Here is a 16,797-nt window from a genome sequence, read left to right as displayed (position 1 = left end):
GATATGAAGCTTAAATCGAATCCTCTTTTTCTTTTCTCTTAACGTGAGTAAGACCAGACGTTCTTTAACAAACCATCGTTTTGAGCCAAACGGTTCAAAGAATCATCAGATTCACCTCTGGATCTAACGTAACCGGACAAAGCGTAGGTAACGTACTCACCTGGGATAGCACGTCCTTCTTCATCAACCTTAGCGACGTTGATTTGAACAGATGCGTGGTCATCAGCCTTGATGATTCTGTTGGTAGCAGAACATTTTCTTGGAACGTAAAGTTCGACCTGATGTAAAACAAATCTTTGTTAGTTATGCTAGTTTAAAAAACACATTGTTGGTGGTGGTGAGTGATGATTTAATACATGTGAAGAAAGTAATCGAAGAATTTTGTCAGAAATTGCTCAACTTTTGTAGGCTGCATTCAGAGCTGGTCTATGGCACCTTCGGAGTTGCTTATTATCGGTAACCATAAGTATGTTTTCCATACATTGCGGATGCCTACGTTTTGTTTGCATTATGATATCTTTCTTACATTTATTTAAACAGCCATGCACTTTCCATTCATCCGTTAAAATATAAAAAATCTTATAGATTTCTCGAACATACTAATTGGCCCTTATCGTTTTCCATTTTGGTATGATGTTTCTATGGTTTGTATGTGGTTAATTTACGCCTGATCACCTTATATCTTCCGCTAAACTCTCTACTAAACATTAGAATAACGTATATGAAATTTTCAAAAAATCGTTGTGCATAATATCACTCTACACGTTACCTTTTTAGTGTAATTTTCGTTCATTTCGAATTGAAAAATGAATCTGAGATACATTTTCAATTTTCAAAATGTACGGATTTAAAAGTACAGGAAGACATTTACTCTAGAAAGATATACATAGTGATAGATATTTTATATGTGCAATTAGATTCTCTTCATTATACACACACTCTCAACGTGGTGCGTTTGTGGAAAGAAATCAAATCCTCTTATGCTTTCAATCTGGTGGGCGGAACCGTTTTCTGTTTCTTTGAGGAAGTACTCGACATCACGTGCCTGGGAATGGACATTACACGATATGTAAATAATCTTGGCTGGATTATATGCGGCTAATTGCTTTAGGAATAATTCGTCACAGCCCTTGCGTGGTGGATCCAAGATAACGGAAGTGTTTTCACTTGGAGTATCAATAGACTCAAAGAGTTTCTCAGCCTTTCCAACGATGAATCTACAGTTTTCAACACCATTTGCCTTTGCATTTTTTTCTGCAAAAGAGACACTGTCAGCGGAAATTTCTACACCAATCACTTTATCTACGCCCTTGGAGCTGCATATACTGAAAAGACCTGATCCACAATAAGCATCTACTAGAAACTTTGTTTTATTATCATCACCTTTAGCGGGAGCTTGCAAGTTATCACGGACATACTTGGTCACTATTGGCAGGATAGAGTTATTATTTTGAAAAAACTCACCCGCACTAAAATTAAAAGTATATCCATCAACATATTCAGTGACAATTTGTCTAGGATTGGTAACGCAAGTTTTAGCCAGCCTGACATTGTTCTTTTTGTCTTCGACTTCGACATAACTTATATCACCATTTTCATCCCTAGAGGCTTCTTCGGTTAACTGTTCTAAAGTTGGTTTGGAAGGGTCTAAAATAGTGGTATTCTCTCTCAGTAAAATAGTCGCGCCTTTTTTGTAGTTTTTAAACTCTTGCTCAAACTTTCTTCTTTCATTAGTCAATCCTTTGTTGAGAACTTCAGTTGCAAGCACACATTCATCGATATCTAATATCGAACCATGTCCGCCGATATCCAAAGTATCTTTTCTCCATTGAGGTCTACCCTTTTGACCAAATCCTAAAGGAGGCCTTACTGATAGTTCCTTTTGTTTTCTTTTTGGCATATCGAAATGAGGCGTAATTTTGGTCCTGTAGCCAAATTGTAAAGGGGAAGCTACGGTGGTGTCAAATGGGGGTAAAAGTTTTTCAGCAACTAACCTTGGTGCGAAGAACTTGTAGGCATTCATAATTGTTTTTCTTTTCAATTCTAGTTGGTCATCGTAAGTTAAGAACTCTAATTGACTTCCTGAAGATTTCCCGAAATATTTATCCCTAATTAAATCATCTCTTCTCATTGGAGATTTTTCCACTACGTCTAATAAATCACTCTCGACATAGTAAGGGTGGGTCTTAAAGACTTTGATATTAACTACATCACCGGGCAGGCCAAACGGTATGATAACAACTTGCTTCTTTTCTGTTTCAACAGGATTATCGATCAAAGCCAACCCGTTGCCATTGGAAGTAATTTCTAAGACCTTGACATTTTTTACCTCTCGGTGATATTGTAAGACGATAGGTCCATCTGTTGAGGACTTATCATTTAGAATTGAAGTAACATCGTTCAGAACCTGCTCCCTGGACAAATTTTGAGATTTTAACAAATCGTTCACTTCAAATTCTAGGACACCCATCGGAGAAGTTGTTTCAACCTTTTTGGCCTTGTACTTTCTCAACTTTGGCTTCTTAGTCCGGCGGTTACCAGAATCTGTCAAAGGAGACGAAAGCCTTTTGTTGTCAACGGTATGTTTCATTGTTGGTGGTACCATTTCAGTACTTCCAGTCATGGTGCTGATTAGTTTATAATTATGCTTCTTGACAAAGTTTCTGCAAGCGAAAAACCTAGCTTTAAATATAGACTTCTGTACGGTCCAAAAGCAACGCATGCATGTGATAATACTCCAGCGTTTTATCGATGAGATGAGATGAGCTTTATATTTAACCTTATTGTCTGAATTTTCGAAGAAAAAAAAAGAAAATTCAAACTGTTCGTACATAATGACTTTGTCCTAAACTATTCCTCTAAAATAAAATGACAGATTTGTACTTTTATGTCACAGAAGCTTTTATTAAGTATTTAATGTAATTAGGCTAGATTAATATCGAATTAGTACTTTATGACATCGAATTAAAATGAATTATTATGATAAAATTGGGATAAATTCGAATATATTGGAGCGGTATATCACACCAGATTCAGAAAAATGGAAGTTAAATTAAATCAGGTTCTAATTGTTTCGTCTTGATAAATAAGATAGCGGAAGATAGTAAAATGTGTGTATTTTTTCTTGCCACTTTTCAAATGTTGTAAGTGCGTACAGAATGGGCAACAGAATAATCTTCATCATTATTCTTACATTATAATACACTTGTTTTTTCTTAATCTTTTCGTTCCGGAAATAGAGACGCTGGTATCTCCAGTAGAAGAATCGATATCTGATCTGGTGGTATTTCTTTTAAAGGGATTTTTGATTGTATGTGTAGGCTCTCTGGGAGCATATAATGAATCGGAAAGTAACGTGTGTATGGCAGTTTCAAATACTTCATCGATATTTTCTTTCAATCGTGCTGAGCATTGAATATGTGCAAATGCCCCCAGACGCTTGGCCAAGGATTCTGCTGAACTTGGTTCCACCAGATCTGAAAGGTTATCAGCTTCATATAGATCTGATTTAAGGCCGACTAGCATGATTGGAGTGGAAGGACAAAAATGCTTAACCTCTGGGAACCAGAGATCTTCCACATTTTTAAGCGATGTCTTACTACCAACAGAATAGCACACCATCAGCACATCTGCATTCGTATATGAAAGCGGTCTAAGTCTACTATACTCTTCTTGGCCGGCAGTGTCCCATAATGCCAATTCTATAATTTGACCGTTGGGTCCTTCTATGTTTGTGACATAATTTTCGAAAATAGTAGGAATATAATCAGTCGGAAATGTTCCTTGGACATAAGATATCAGCAGGCACGTCTTCCCTACAGCGCCATCTCCCACAACAACAATCTTTAGGTGATAATCTGGCAGTTTGTTTGTACGTTTCATCTGCTCATAACTAGGAATGGTAGAAAGGCTTCTAGCGAATGGAGTAGGCAATCTGGGAAGATTCTTTTCATCTAAAGTGCCAGGTGATTCAGGAAGATTGCTACTTGAGGGCGATCCCTGCGAAACTATGTTACTTTCGTTCCCACAATTGCCACCTTTTCGCTTAAATAATAGTGTATTCATGAAAAAGCGTTACTATTGGAGATTTTTGGACCTATTTGACTTAAGTTTGCTGTAACTTTTGAGGGATGCTTATCATGTCTTTTGTCGTCTTAACGTAAGGCTATAACTACTTAATCAGATCATCCCGAATTGATGCGCGGAAGGTCGCATTGTACGGATTCTAATAAATAAGCTAATGAAAGGTAAACAAACATTACATATAAAAATTAACAGAAAGCATAGAACATAGAAGGGCAATAATACTCGTTCAGAGCTTAAATTGGAAAGTACGTCAAAACGTTTTTTAGGCAATGTGCAAGAATGAGGCAAGACTTGCTAATGAGCTGATAGAATTTGTTGCAGCTACTGTAACGGGTATAAAGAATTCTCCCAAAGAGAATGAGCAAGCATTCATTGATTATCTACATTGTCAATACCTTGAACGGTTTCAATTTTTTTTGGGATTATTGGATGGGAGAGAGTTCGACACGTTGTTTGTCTTCCTTTTTGAAGAGCTGGATAGAACAATAGTTACAATAGACATTGGTGAAGAGGCTATATATGATGCCAACTTGGCGAATAAAAAGTATTCTACTCTATTAATTATTAAATCTAGAAGTGTTATTGTGGATGCAGAACCGATTGCAACACAAATAAGTGCCATATACTTACCTGGTCCAGTAAATGCGGGGAACCTGGCCTCAATTATCACACATGGCGTATCGTCTGTGTTTGGCCAATTGATAAAATCAGATACAAAGACATATTCTGTCGAAACTATAGATAAAACGAGGAGGAAACTTGACGACATTTCTAAACAATTTCAACAGTTACATACCTCAATTGAAACGCCAGATCTTTTAGCGATGGTCCCTAGCATTATCAAATTGGCTGTATCAAAAGGGGCTACTTCACATGATTATGCAAACTACCTTCCTAGTAATGATTTGGAAAGTATGAGATTTTTGAACATTTTACAAAGCATTGCAAACAAATGGTTTTTGGTTCTTAAACAAACATTAGCCATTGACAGAGATATAAAAAATGGTTCTTTTTTAGACGAAGTTGAGTTTTGGTCGAATTTCTACGAAGTACTGAAGTCGTTAATTGAACAAACACAAAGCCAAGAATTTCAGGTGTGTCTATCCGTTCTAACAAACGCAAAGAGATTTCATAATTTAACAAATTTATTGAATGAAGGTTCACTTTCAGATAAATTTAAGCTAGCGGATAAATATAACCAATTTCTATCGTCAATCCCTATCGATGAGGTTCGCCAGGCAAGCAATCTTGAGGACTTGCAGGAACTATTTCCTGTTTTAGCATCTTCTTTGAAGAAGTTCAGATATTCAGGTTATCCAGTTCAAAGATTTGTTGTGCTGATGGACAAAATTTCACAAGAAGTCATGGATGCAATTCTAAGTAATCTTTCAGATTTATTTCAGCTAGAGTATGGTTCTTTTTTGGGTTTATATGAAAAATCAGCAGGCATGATAGAAGAATGGGATGATATTGTCCAGGATGTCAATCTTTTAATAAGAGAGGATCTTAGGAAAAGAGCACCACAGGAGCTACTTATACAAAAGCTAACATTTACAAGTGCATCCGTAAAGGCTACTTTGGATGAAATTTTAAGCACACGCAAGCGATTTTTTTCATTGGCAGAAACCATTAAGAGTATATCCCCTTCTACTTATCACGAAGAAATACAGAGATTGTATCATCCATTTGAGCAGATCCATGATATTTCCGTGAATTTTCGATTGAAATTGGAGCAAGCCGAAAGTGAATTCAGTAAAAACATGCTCGATTTGGAAAAGAAGTTACAAAATACGTTGGCAAGTTTTATGGACTCTGATCACTGTCCAACCGAAAAATTAAGTTATCTAGTAAAATTCAAGCCATTAATGGAACTTTGTCCTAGGATAAAAGTAAAAGTACTAGAGAATCAACAGATACTGCTACTTGAAATAAAAAAAGATATACGGCAACTGGAGACTGGTTTAGAGCTCTTGCCTAAAATTCTGCACGTGGAAGCTTTAAATAACATTCCTCCCATATCTGCAAGAATTTCCTACTTTCTGAATGTACAATCCCGTATTGACAATATAGTGCAGTATCTCGAAGCACTTTTTGGTTCTAATTGGAATGACACACTTGAAGGGCGTTCGATATCAACTTCGATAGTACAACTACGTAAGGAAACAAATCCTCACGATGTGTTCCTTCACTGGTTGGGGAATTTTCCTGAAAAAGCAACAGCAAATCTTTTGACGACACCTATTTTAAAGCTTATAAGAAATAATGAGGATGATTATGAACTAAAAGTCAACTTCGATTTTGCCTTAGCTGCTGCTTACTCGGAATTAAGGAGTTTAACCTATATGGCTTTTCAAGTGCCTAGCCACATAGTACGTATTGCGAGAACTTACATGTATTTGTATCCGAGGGCAATAAACTTGGTTGAACTAATTCAAACTTTTTTTTCACTTAGTAAATCACTTTCCTATACATTTTACACGAACATCTTTCTGAAGAGAAACGTGCAAACTGTATGGCTACTATTACAACAAATTCTGATAACGCCGTGGGAATCTTTACAAGAGGAAAGTTCCGAAATGTCCTGTTCGGTACACAGCCTAGCAAGATTGGAAAAGTCAATTGATGGAATTCTTTCTGATTATCAAATATTGAAAAACTCCGAGCCTCAGTTTGCCAAGGAATTTTCTGGCCTGAAATCTTTTGACGGTACTGCTGATGATCTGCACGAAGTGGAGGAAATAATAAGCAATATTCAAGCTATTTTTGAAAATCTTTTTACCAAGGGTCTTACTAATGTTAGTGACCATATTTCCACGTTTAATAACTTAATTATCAGCATAATCTTGGAGAAAGTACGCTTAAATTTGAAAAAAATGCATTTCCCAAAGCATGTATTGAAACTCAGTTTCAATGAAGGTAGAATAACATCATCTCCATCGTTAGCTGCTATGAAACGTTCTTTACTGAAGGATATTGAGGCTCTTTTAAACAAAGTTGTTTTAATTAATTTTTTGCATGACCCTGATCATCCTCTTTCCACTACCCTGACTTTTAATTCGCTAGTCATCAAACTAAAAGATGATATACAAAATTGTATAGAACAGGTTCAAAATTTACATTGTAAGATAAATTCTTACGTCAAAGAATGGCAAAAGATGGAATTTCTCTGGCAAATTACAGAGGAAGCGTTTTTAGAAGTAGTCGATAACAGTACACAAAGATGCTTTGGAATTTTAAAAGGCCTTCTTGATTCTCAGTCAAAATTCGATCTAATTATAAGCCGAAATAACTTTTCAAAGAACTTAGTGCTTCATACAGAAGATGCGCAACGTCATATCCGTTCGAAAATGGATTCTTGGATCTTATATGTCAGCAAGCATCTCTTAACAATATATGAACGCGATGCTAGAAAATTGCATGAAGATATGAACAGGGACAGAGAAGCTGTCGAGGATATGGATATAAATTTTACCTCTTTAAAGAATATAACAGTGATCATTGAGGCTGTCAATGTAAATAAAAGGCATCTCACTGAACGAGATATCCAAATCAAGCTGCTTGGGTCTGTTATGAGGGCGCTTACAAAGCTGAAGGTGAGGTTTCCATCGCATTTTGTCTATATAGACCAGCTCGATAACGATTTTAGTTCGTTGAGGCAAAGTTTGAGCTATGTTGAACAAGAGTTGCAAAAACATCGCGTTGTTATAGCAAAAAGTCTAGAAGAAGGCGTTGAAAATATCAATAATCTCTCACAATCTTTGAACGAAAGTTGGTCAGTCAGAAAACCAATATCTCCAACATTAACTCCACCTGAAGCACTTAAAATCCTAGAGTTTTTCAATGAATCAATTACTAAATTGAAGAAAAAGATGCACTCTGTCGCAGCCGCTGCAAAAATGTTACTGATCCCCGTTGTTTTGAATGACCAGCTAACACACGTGGTTGAAGAGGTCAAAACGTATGACCTAGTTTGGAGGAGCATTAAAAACCTTTGGGAAGATGTTCAAAGAACTTTCGAAACGCCGTGGTGTAGAGTAGATGTATTGCTACTTCAATCGGATTTGGCAAACTTTCTTCGGAGGGCGGATGAACTGCCGAGAGCTGTCAAACAATTTGAGATGTATAAATCGCTATTTTCACAGGTTAACATGCTTACCTCTGTAAATAAAATCTTGGTGGAGTTAAAGGATGGTGCTTTAAAGCCACGACATTGGAACATGATATTCCGCGATATTGGTAAAAGACAGATACAAAAAAATCTACTGGATAAATTGGAGTTTTCTCTTAAAGATGTCATGGTCCTCAATTTAACTTTAAATGAAATACTACTTACAAAGATTATAGAAAGAGCCCAAAAGGAATTTGTTATAGAAAAGTCTCTGAACAGAATCAAAAAATTTTGGAAGGAAGCTCAATATGAAGTCATAGAGCACTCCAGTGGACTCAAGCTTGTGAGGGAATGGGATGTACTGGAGCAAGCCTGTAAAGAGGATCTAGAGGAGCTAGTTTCTATGAAAGCTTCGAATTATTACAAGATTTTTGAACAAGACTGTTTGGATTTGGAATCTAAACTGACAAAATTATCTGAAATTCAGGTAAATTGGGTTGAAGTACAGTTTTACTGGTTGGACTTGTATGGAATCCTTGGTGAAAACTTGGACATTCAAAACTTCTTACCGCTCGAAACTTCGAAATTTAAAAGCTTAACCAGTGAGTATAAAATGATAACCACAAGAGCGTTTCAACTCGACACAACAATCGAAGTAATACATATTCCAAATTTCGACACAACTCTGAAGTTAACGATAGATTCTTTAAAGATGATAAAATCGTCACTATCGACATTTTTAGAGAGACAAAGAAGACAATTCCCAAGGTTTTACTTTTTAGGCAACGATGATCTTTTAAAAATCATAGGATCTGGAAAACACCACGACCAAGTTTCAAAGTTTATGAAGAAAATGTTCGGAAGCATTGAGTCTATAATATTCCTCGAAGATTTCATAACCGGTGTGCGGTCAGTGGAAGGTGAAGTCCTAAATTTGAATGAAAAAATCGAGCTGAAGGACTCGATTCAAGCTCAAGAGTGGTTAAACATTTTAGACACAGAAATTAAGCTAAGCGTCTTCACTCAATTTAGAGACTGTTTGGGCCAACTGAAAGATGGAACGGACATTGAAGTAGTTGTATCTAAATATATCTTTCAAGCCATTCTTCTCTCAGCTCAAGTTATGTGGACGGAGCTCGTTGAAAAATGCCTTCAAACTAATCAATTTTCAAAGTACTGGAAAGAAGTTGATATGAAGATTAAGGGACTGCTGGATAAGTTGAATAAATCTTCCGATAACGTGAAGAAAAAAATAGAGGCCCTACTGGTTGAGTATTTGCATTTTAATAACGTTATTGGACAGCTTAAAAATTGTTCCACTAAGGAAGAAGCTCGACTACTATGGGCGAAAGTTCAAAAGTTTTATCAAAAGAATGACACTTTAGATGATCTCAACTCCGTTTTTATTTCTCAGAGTGGCTACCTCTTGCAATATAAATTTGAGTATATTGGCATCCCAGAAAGATTAATATATACACCGTTGCTTCTTATTGGGTTTGCGACACTCACAGATTCTCTGCATCAAAAATATGGTGGGTGCTTCTTCGGTCCTGCGGGCACAGGTAAAACAGAAACTGTGAAAGCATTTGGTCAAAATCTCGGTCGCGTGGTTGTAGTTTTTAATTGTGATGATTCCTTCGATTATCAGGTTCTTTCCAGGCTTCTAGTAGGTATCACACAGATTGGCGCATGGGGATGCTTCGATGAATTCAATAGGCTCGATGAGAAAGTTTTGAGTGCGGTGTCTGCCAATATCCAACAAATACAAAATGGCCTCCAGGTTGGTAAGTCCCATATTACACTTTTAGAAGAAGAAACTCCATTGAGCCCTCACACTGCAGTGTTTATTACTTTGAATCCTGGGTATAATGGAAGGTCAGAGTTACCGGAAAATTTGAAGAAGAGTTTTCGAGAATTCTCTATGAAATCTCCGCAAAGTGGTACTATTGCAGAGATGATATTACAAATTATGGGGTTCGAAGATTCTAAGTCTTTAGCTTCGAAAATTGTTCATTTTTTAGAACTGTTGTCTTCAAAATGCAGTTCAATGAACCATTATCATTTTGGTTTGAGAACGCTAAAAGGTGTATTAAGAAATTGCAGCCCTTTGATTAGTGAATTTGGTGAAGGGGAAAAAACGGTAGTCGAAAGTTTGAAAAGAGTGATTTTACCATCGCTCGGTGACACCGATGAATTGGTATTCAAAGACGAATTATCGAAAATATTTGATTCTGCTGGAACGCCGCTAAATTCGAAGGCTATTGTTCAATGTTTAAAGGACGCTGGTCAAAGGAGTGGCTTTTCAATGTCTGAGGAATTTCTCAAGAAATGTATGCAGTTTTATTACATGCAAAAAACACAACAGGCTTTGATACTGGTAGGTAAGGCAGGCTGTGGTAAAACGGCAACGTGGAAAACTGTTATTGATGCCATGGCCATTTTTGATGGTCACGCTAACGTCGTCTATGTTATTGATACAAAAGTTCTTACAAAAGAATCCTTGTATGGAAGTATGCTTAAAGCAACGCTAGAGTGGAGAGATGGGCTTTTTACTTCGATTCTAAGAAGGGTTAACGATGATATCACAGGAACTTTTAAGAATTCGAGAATTTGGGTAGTATTTGATAGTGATTTAGACCCAGAATATGTGGAAGCCATGAATTCTGTTCTTGATGATAATAAAATTTTAACGCTTCCAAACGGTGAAAGACTTCCTATTCCGCCGAACTTTCGCATTTTATTTGAAACGGATAACCTTGACCATACTACACCTGCTACTATAACAAGATGTGGTTTGCTGTGGTTTTCTACGGATGTGTGTTCAATATCCTCCAAGATTGACCACCTACTGAATAAAAGTTATGAAGCGCTTGATAATAAACTATCCATGTTTGAATTAGATAAGTTGAAGGACCTTATATCTGATTCTTTTGATATGGCCTCTTTAACCAATATTTTTACGTGTTCAAATGATTTAGTTCACATTCTCGGGGTTCGAACCTTTAATAAGTTAGAAACCGCGGTGCAGTTGGCTGTTCATTTAATATCGAGTTATAGGCAGTGGTTTCAAAACTTGGACGATAAAAGTTTGAAAGATGTGATTACTTTATTGATTAAGAGATCCCTACTATATGCACTAGCTGGTGATTCAACTGGTGAATCACAAAGAGCTTTTATACAAACTATAAACACTTATTTTGGACATGACAGCCAAGAACTATCAGATTATTCTACCATAGTTATTGCGAACGATAAGTTGAGTTTTAGTTCCTTTTGTTCCGAAATTCCCTCTGTTTCTTTAGAAGCACATGAGGTCATGAGGCCTGACATTGTTATTCCTACAATTGATACGATTAAGCATGAGAAAATTTTTTATGACTTGCTCAATTCAAAAAGGGGTATTATCCTTTGTGGGCCACCTGGATCTGGTAAAACAATGATTATGAATAATGCACTCCGGAACTCTTCGCTCTATGATGTTGTTGGAATAAATTTTTCGAAAGACACGACCACAGAACATATTTTGTCAGCCTTGCATAGGCATACAAACTACGTAACTACATCAAAAGGCCTTACTTTGTTACCAAAATCGGATATAAAAAATTTGGTATTATTTTGTGACGAGATTAATTTACCAAAACTCGACAAGTATGGTTCTCAAAATGTCGTCTTATTCTTAAGGCAGTTGATGGAAAAGCAAGGATTTTGGAAAACGCCAGAAAATAAGTGGGTGACAATAGAGAGGATACATATTGTTGGTGCCTGCAATCCTCCAACCGACCCAGGTAGAATTCCTATGTCAGAAAGATTTACACGACATGCTGCTATTCTTTACCTAGGTTATCCCAGCGGAAAATCTCTTTCTCAAATTTATGAAATTTATTACAAAGCCATTTTCAAGCTAGTCCCTGAGTTCAGATCATACACAGAGCCCTTCGCCCGCGCTTCCGTTCATTTATATAACGAATGTAAAGCAAGATACAGTACTGGGCTTCAATCACACTATCTTTTTTCACCAAGAGAATTAACACGTTTGGTTAGGGGTGTCTACACTGCAATTAACACTGGTCCAAGGCAAACACTAAGATCACTAATACGGTTATGGGCTTACGAAGCTTGGAGAATATTTGCAGATAGGCTGGTTGGTGTAAAAGAAAAAAACAGTTTTGAACAACTTCTTTATGAGACAGTCGATAAATATTTACCTAATCAGGATTTGGGTAATATAAGCTCAACTTCACTTCTCTTTTCGGGCTTGTTGAGCCTTGATTTCAAAGAGGTCAACAAAACAGATCTTGTAAACTTTATAGAGGAAAGATTTAAAACATTCTGTGATGAGGAGCTGGAAGTGCCAATGGTTATACACGAGTCTATGGTTGACCATATTTTGCGTATTGATCGTGCGTTAAAACAAGTTCAAGGTCACATGATGCTAATTGGTGCAAGCAGAACAGGTAAAACTATTTTAACTAGGTTTGTCGCGTGGTTGAACGGTTTGAAGATTGTTCAACCCAAGATCCACCGTCATTCCAATCTTAGCGACTTTGATATGATTTTGAAAAAAGCTATTTCAGACTGTTCACTTAAAGAATCTCGTACTTGTTTAATCATTGATGAATCCAACATTTTAGAGACGGCTTTTTTGGAGAGAATGAATACATTACTTGCCAACGCTGATATACCAGATTTGTTTCAAGGAGAGGAGTATGATAAGCTCTTGAATAACTTGCGAAATAAAACCAGGTCTTTAGGTCTTTTATTGGATACAGAACAAGAACTGTATGACTGGTTTGTTGGAGAAATTGCCAAAAACCTTCATGTTGTCTTCACGATCTGCGATCCTACAAACAATAAGTCCTCAGCAATGATAAGTTCTCCAGCCCTTTTCAATCGTTGCATAATTAATTGGATGGGTGATTGGGATACGAAAACAATGTCCCAAGTGGCCAACAATATGGTGGACGTGATCCCTATGGAATTTACCGATTTTATAGTTCCAGAGGTCAATAAAGAGTTGGTATTTACGGAGCCAATCCAAACTATAAGAGATGCTGTGGTTAATATTCTGATACATTTTGATAGAAATTTTTACCAAAAAATGAAGGTTGGGGTAAATCCAAGGTCACCTGGGTATTTTATTGATGGTTTACGTGCCTTAGTGAAGCTTGTTACGGCGAAATATCAAGATTTACAGGAAAATCAAAGATTTGTTAATGTAGGTCTCGAAAAACTAAACGAGTCTGTCTTGAAGGTTAACGAACTAAACAAAACTTTGTCAAAGAAGAGTACGGAACTTACTGAGAAAGAAAAGGAAGCCCGGAGTACATTGGATAAAATGCTTATGGAGCAAAACGAGTCGGAAAGAAAGCAGGAGGCTACAGAGGAAATCAAAAAGATATTGAAAGTACAAGAAGAAGATATAAGAAAAAGAAAGGAGGTCGTCATGAAAAGTATTCAAGATATCGAACCTACCATTTTAGAGGCACAACGGGGTGTAAAGAACATAAAAAAGCAACAGTTGACAGAAATCAGATCAATGGTCAACCCCCCCTCTGGTGTGAAAATTGTTATGGAGGCTGTTTGCGCCATCTTGGGCTACCAATTTTCCAACTGGAGAGATATCCAACAATTTATTAGAAAAGATGACTTTATTCATAATATAGTACATTATGATACCACCTTACATATGAAGCCCCAAATTCGAAAATATATGGAGGAAGAATTTTTGTCAGATCCTAATTTTACTTATGAGACAATTAACAGGGCCAGCAAAGCGTGTGGGCCGCTATATCAGTGGGTCAATGCCCAAATAAACTTCAGTAAAGTTTTAGAAAACGTAGATCCGCTGAGACAAGAAATGAAAAGAATAGAGTTCGAATCATTGAAGACGAAGGCCAATTTACTTGCCGCTGAAGAAATGACACAGGATTTAGAAGCAAGTATTGAAGTTTCAAAGCGAAAATATAGTTTGTTGATTAGGGATGTTGAGGCCATCAAGACAGAAATGAGTAACGTGCAGGCTAATCTTGATAGGTCTATATCTTTAGTTAAGAGTTTAACCTTCGAAAAAGAAAGGTGGCTGAACACTACAAAGCAATTTAGTAAGACGAGCCAAGAGCTGATTGGAAATTGCATAATTTCATCCATATATGAAACATACTTTGGTCATTTGAATGAAAGGGAAAGAGCTGACATGTTAGTCATTTTAAAGCGCCTACTAGGCAAATTTGCTGTTAAATATGATGTAAATTATCGTTTCATCGATTATTTGGTAACACTAGATGAAAAAATGAAGTGGCTTGAATGTGGCTTGGATAAGAACGATTACTTTTTGGAAAATATGAGCATAGTCATGAATTCACAAGACGCTGTTCCTTTTCTTTTGGATCCAAGCTCCCACATGATAACAGTTATCTCGAATTATTATGGTAATAAAACTGTACTTCTCAGTTTTCTTGAAGAAGGTTTTGTTAAAAGATTAGAAAATGCAATTAGATTCGGAAGTGTAGTTATAATTCAGGATGGAGAATTCTTTGATCCAATTATATCAAGACTAATCTCCAGAGAGTTCAATCATGCCGGAAACAGAGTCACGGTGGAGATTGGTGATCATGAAGTAGATGTTTCAGGCGATTTTAAATTATTCATTCACTCTTGCGATCCCAGTGGAGATATTCCAATATTCCTCAGATCTAGGGTAAGGTTAGTTCATTTTGTCACGAATAAGGAAAGTATTGAGACACGAATTTTTGACATCACTTTGACAGAAGAGAATGCAGAAATGCAAAGGAAAAGGGAAGATTTGATAAAATTGAATACCGAATACAAGTTGAAACTGAAGAATCTAGAAAAGCGACTTTTGGAGGAACTAAATAACTCACAGGGGAATATGTTGGAAAATGATGAACTGATGGTGACTTTGAACAACCTGAAGAAAGAGGCCATGAACATTGAAAAAAAGCTAAGTGAATCTGAAGAGTTTTTCCCACAGTTTGATAATCTGGTAGAAGAGTATTCTATTATCGGTAAGCATAGTGTCAAAATATTCTCTATGTTGGAGAAGTTTGGTCAGTTTCATTGGTTTTACGGCATTTCTATAGGACAATTTCTATCATGTTTCAAACGTGTCTTCATTAAGAAATCTAGGGAAACAAGAGCAGCTAGGACACGGGTAGATGAAATTCTTTGGCTATTATATCAAGAAGTATATTGTCAATTCTCCACCGCTCTTGACAAAAAATTTAAAATGATTATGGCTATGACGATGTTTTGTTTGTATAAATTCGACATTGAAAGTGAACAATATAAAGAGGCAGTTCTAACTATGATTGGAGTTCTCTCTGAAAGTAGCGATGGCGTACCAAAACTAACCGTAGATACAAATAATGATTTGCGGTACTTATGGGACTATGTTACAACCAAATCGTATATATCTGCGTTGAACTGGTTCAAAAATGAGTTTTTTGTTGATGAGTGGAATATCGCGGATGTGGTAGCCAATTCCGAGAACAACTATTTTACAATGGCAAGCGAGCGAGATGTTGATGGCACATTCAAATTAATCGAATTGGCGAAAGCCTCGAAGGAATCGTTAAAAATCATCCCGCTAGGGTCTATAGAAAATCTAAACTATGCTCAAGAGGAAATATCAAAATCTAAGATAGAAGGTGGTTGGATATTATTACAAAACATACAAATGTCGCTATCATGGGTGAAAACGTATCTGCACAAGCATGTTGAGGAGACAAAGGCGGCAGAAGAACATGAGAAATTCAAAATGTTCATGACATGCCATTTGACTGGTGATAAACTACCTGCCCCATTGCTACAAAGAACTGATAGATTTGTGTATGAGGATATCCCAGGTATACTAGATACCGTCAAAGATCTATGGGGTTCTCAATTTTTCACTGGTAAAATTTCAGGAGTATGGAGCGTGTATTGTACCTTCCTATTGTCATGGTTTCATGCCTTGATCACTGCCAGGACCCGATTGGTTCCTCATGGGTTTTCCAAGAAGTATTACTTTAATGATTGCGACTTTCAATTTGCCTCAGTGTATTTAGAGAATGTATTAGCCACCAATTCTACCAACAACATTCCTTGGGCACAAGTGCGAGATCACATAGCTACGATCGTATACGGAGGAAAGATCGATGAAGAGAAAGACCTTGAAGTGGTCGCTAAACTTTGTGCGCACGTATTCTGCGGCTCGGACAATTTGCAGATCGTTCCTGGGGTACGAATCCCACAGCCTCTTCTTCAACAAAGTGAAGAAGAGGAACGGGCAAGGCTTACTGCCATACTGTCTAATACGATTGAGCCTGCAGATTCACTCAGTTCATGGCTTCAATTGCCAAGGGAATCTATTTTGAATTACGAACGTCTTCAGGCTAAAGAGGTGGCTAGCTCAACTGAACAACTTCTTCAAGAAATGTAGCCTTTTCAGGTACGCGTGTCTTGCTTGTCCGCGGTTTTCTCAGTGGACGTGCCTATTCTGGGTTCCTCTTGTTTGATGAGACTCTGATATCTACAATCCAAAAAAATCGGTTGTAGGAAGATGGCGTGCTTCTAATTAAAGTAACGTGGGGACTCTTATTTAG

At 36.9% G+C, this 16,797-nt stretch overlaps 4 protein-coding genes across 4 annotated transcripts; 1 reads left to right on the top strand and 3 right to left on the bottom strand.

Moving 5' to 3' along the window:
• Nucleotides 1-38: 38 nt before the first annotated feature.
• On the bottom strand, nucleotides 39-624 carry RPS21A (40S ribosomal protein eS21 RPS21A; the record flags this gene model as incomplete). The annotated part of the gene is made up of 2 exons (NM_001179847.3): nucleotides 39-278; nucleotides 601-624. 2 exons carry the CDS (start codon nucleotides 622-624, stop codon nucleotides 39-41), a joined length of 264 nt encoding a protein of 87 aa, NP_012983.3.
• Nucleotides 625-913: 289 nt separating this feature from the next.
• TRM2 (tRNA (uracil(54)-C(5))-methyltransferase) lies at nucleotides 914-2,833 on the bottom strand (the record flags this gene model as incomplete). Its single annotated transcript, NM_001179846.1, has 1 exon — nucleotides 914-2,833. The coding sequence occupies one exon, from the start codon at nucleotides 2,831-2,833 to the stop codon at nucleotides 914-916; it is 1,920 nt and encodes a 639-aa protein (NP_012982.2).
• Nucleotides 2,834-3,189: 356 nt separating this feature from the next.
• On the bottom strand, nucleotides 3,190-4,065 carry RHO4 (Rho family GTPase RHO4; the record flags this gene model as incomplete). The annotated part of the gene is made up of 1 exon (NM_001179845.3): nucleotides 3,190-4,065. The coding sequence occupies one exon, from the start codon at nucleotides 4,063-4,065 to the stop codon at nucleotides 3,190-3,192; it is 876 nt and encodes a 291-aa protein (NP_012981.3).
• A 290-nt stretch (nucleotides 4,066-4,355) lies between these two features.
• DYN1 (dynein heavy chain) lies at nucleotides 4,356-16,634 on the top strand (the record flags this gene model as incomplete). The annotated part of the gene is made up of 1 exon (NM_001179844.1): nucleotides 4,356-16,634. The coding sequence occupies one exon, from the start codon at nucleotides 4,356-4,358 to the stop codon at nucleotides 16,632-16,634; it is 12,279 nt and encodes a 4,092-aa protein (NP_012980.1).
• Between the last annotated feature and the right edge of the window lie 163 nt (nucleotides 16,635-16,797).

This window comes from Saccharomyces cerevisiae, chromosome XI (assembly GCF_000146045.2).
Source record: "Saccharomyces cerevisiae S288C chromosome XI, complete sequence".
NCBI classification, from domain to species: domain Eukaryota; kingdom Fungi; phylum Ascomycota; class Saccharomycetes; order Saccharomycetales; family Saccharomycetaceae; genus Saccharomyces; species Saccharomyces cerevisiae.
Note: the sequence above shows the minus strand (reverse complement) of the source record. Positions and strands in the feature narration are given on the sequence as shown.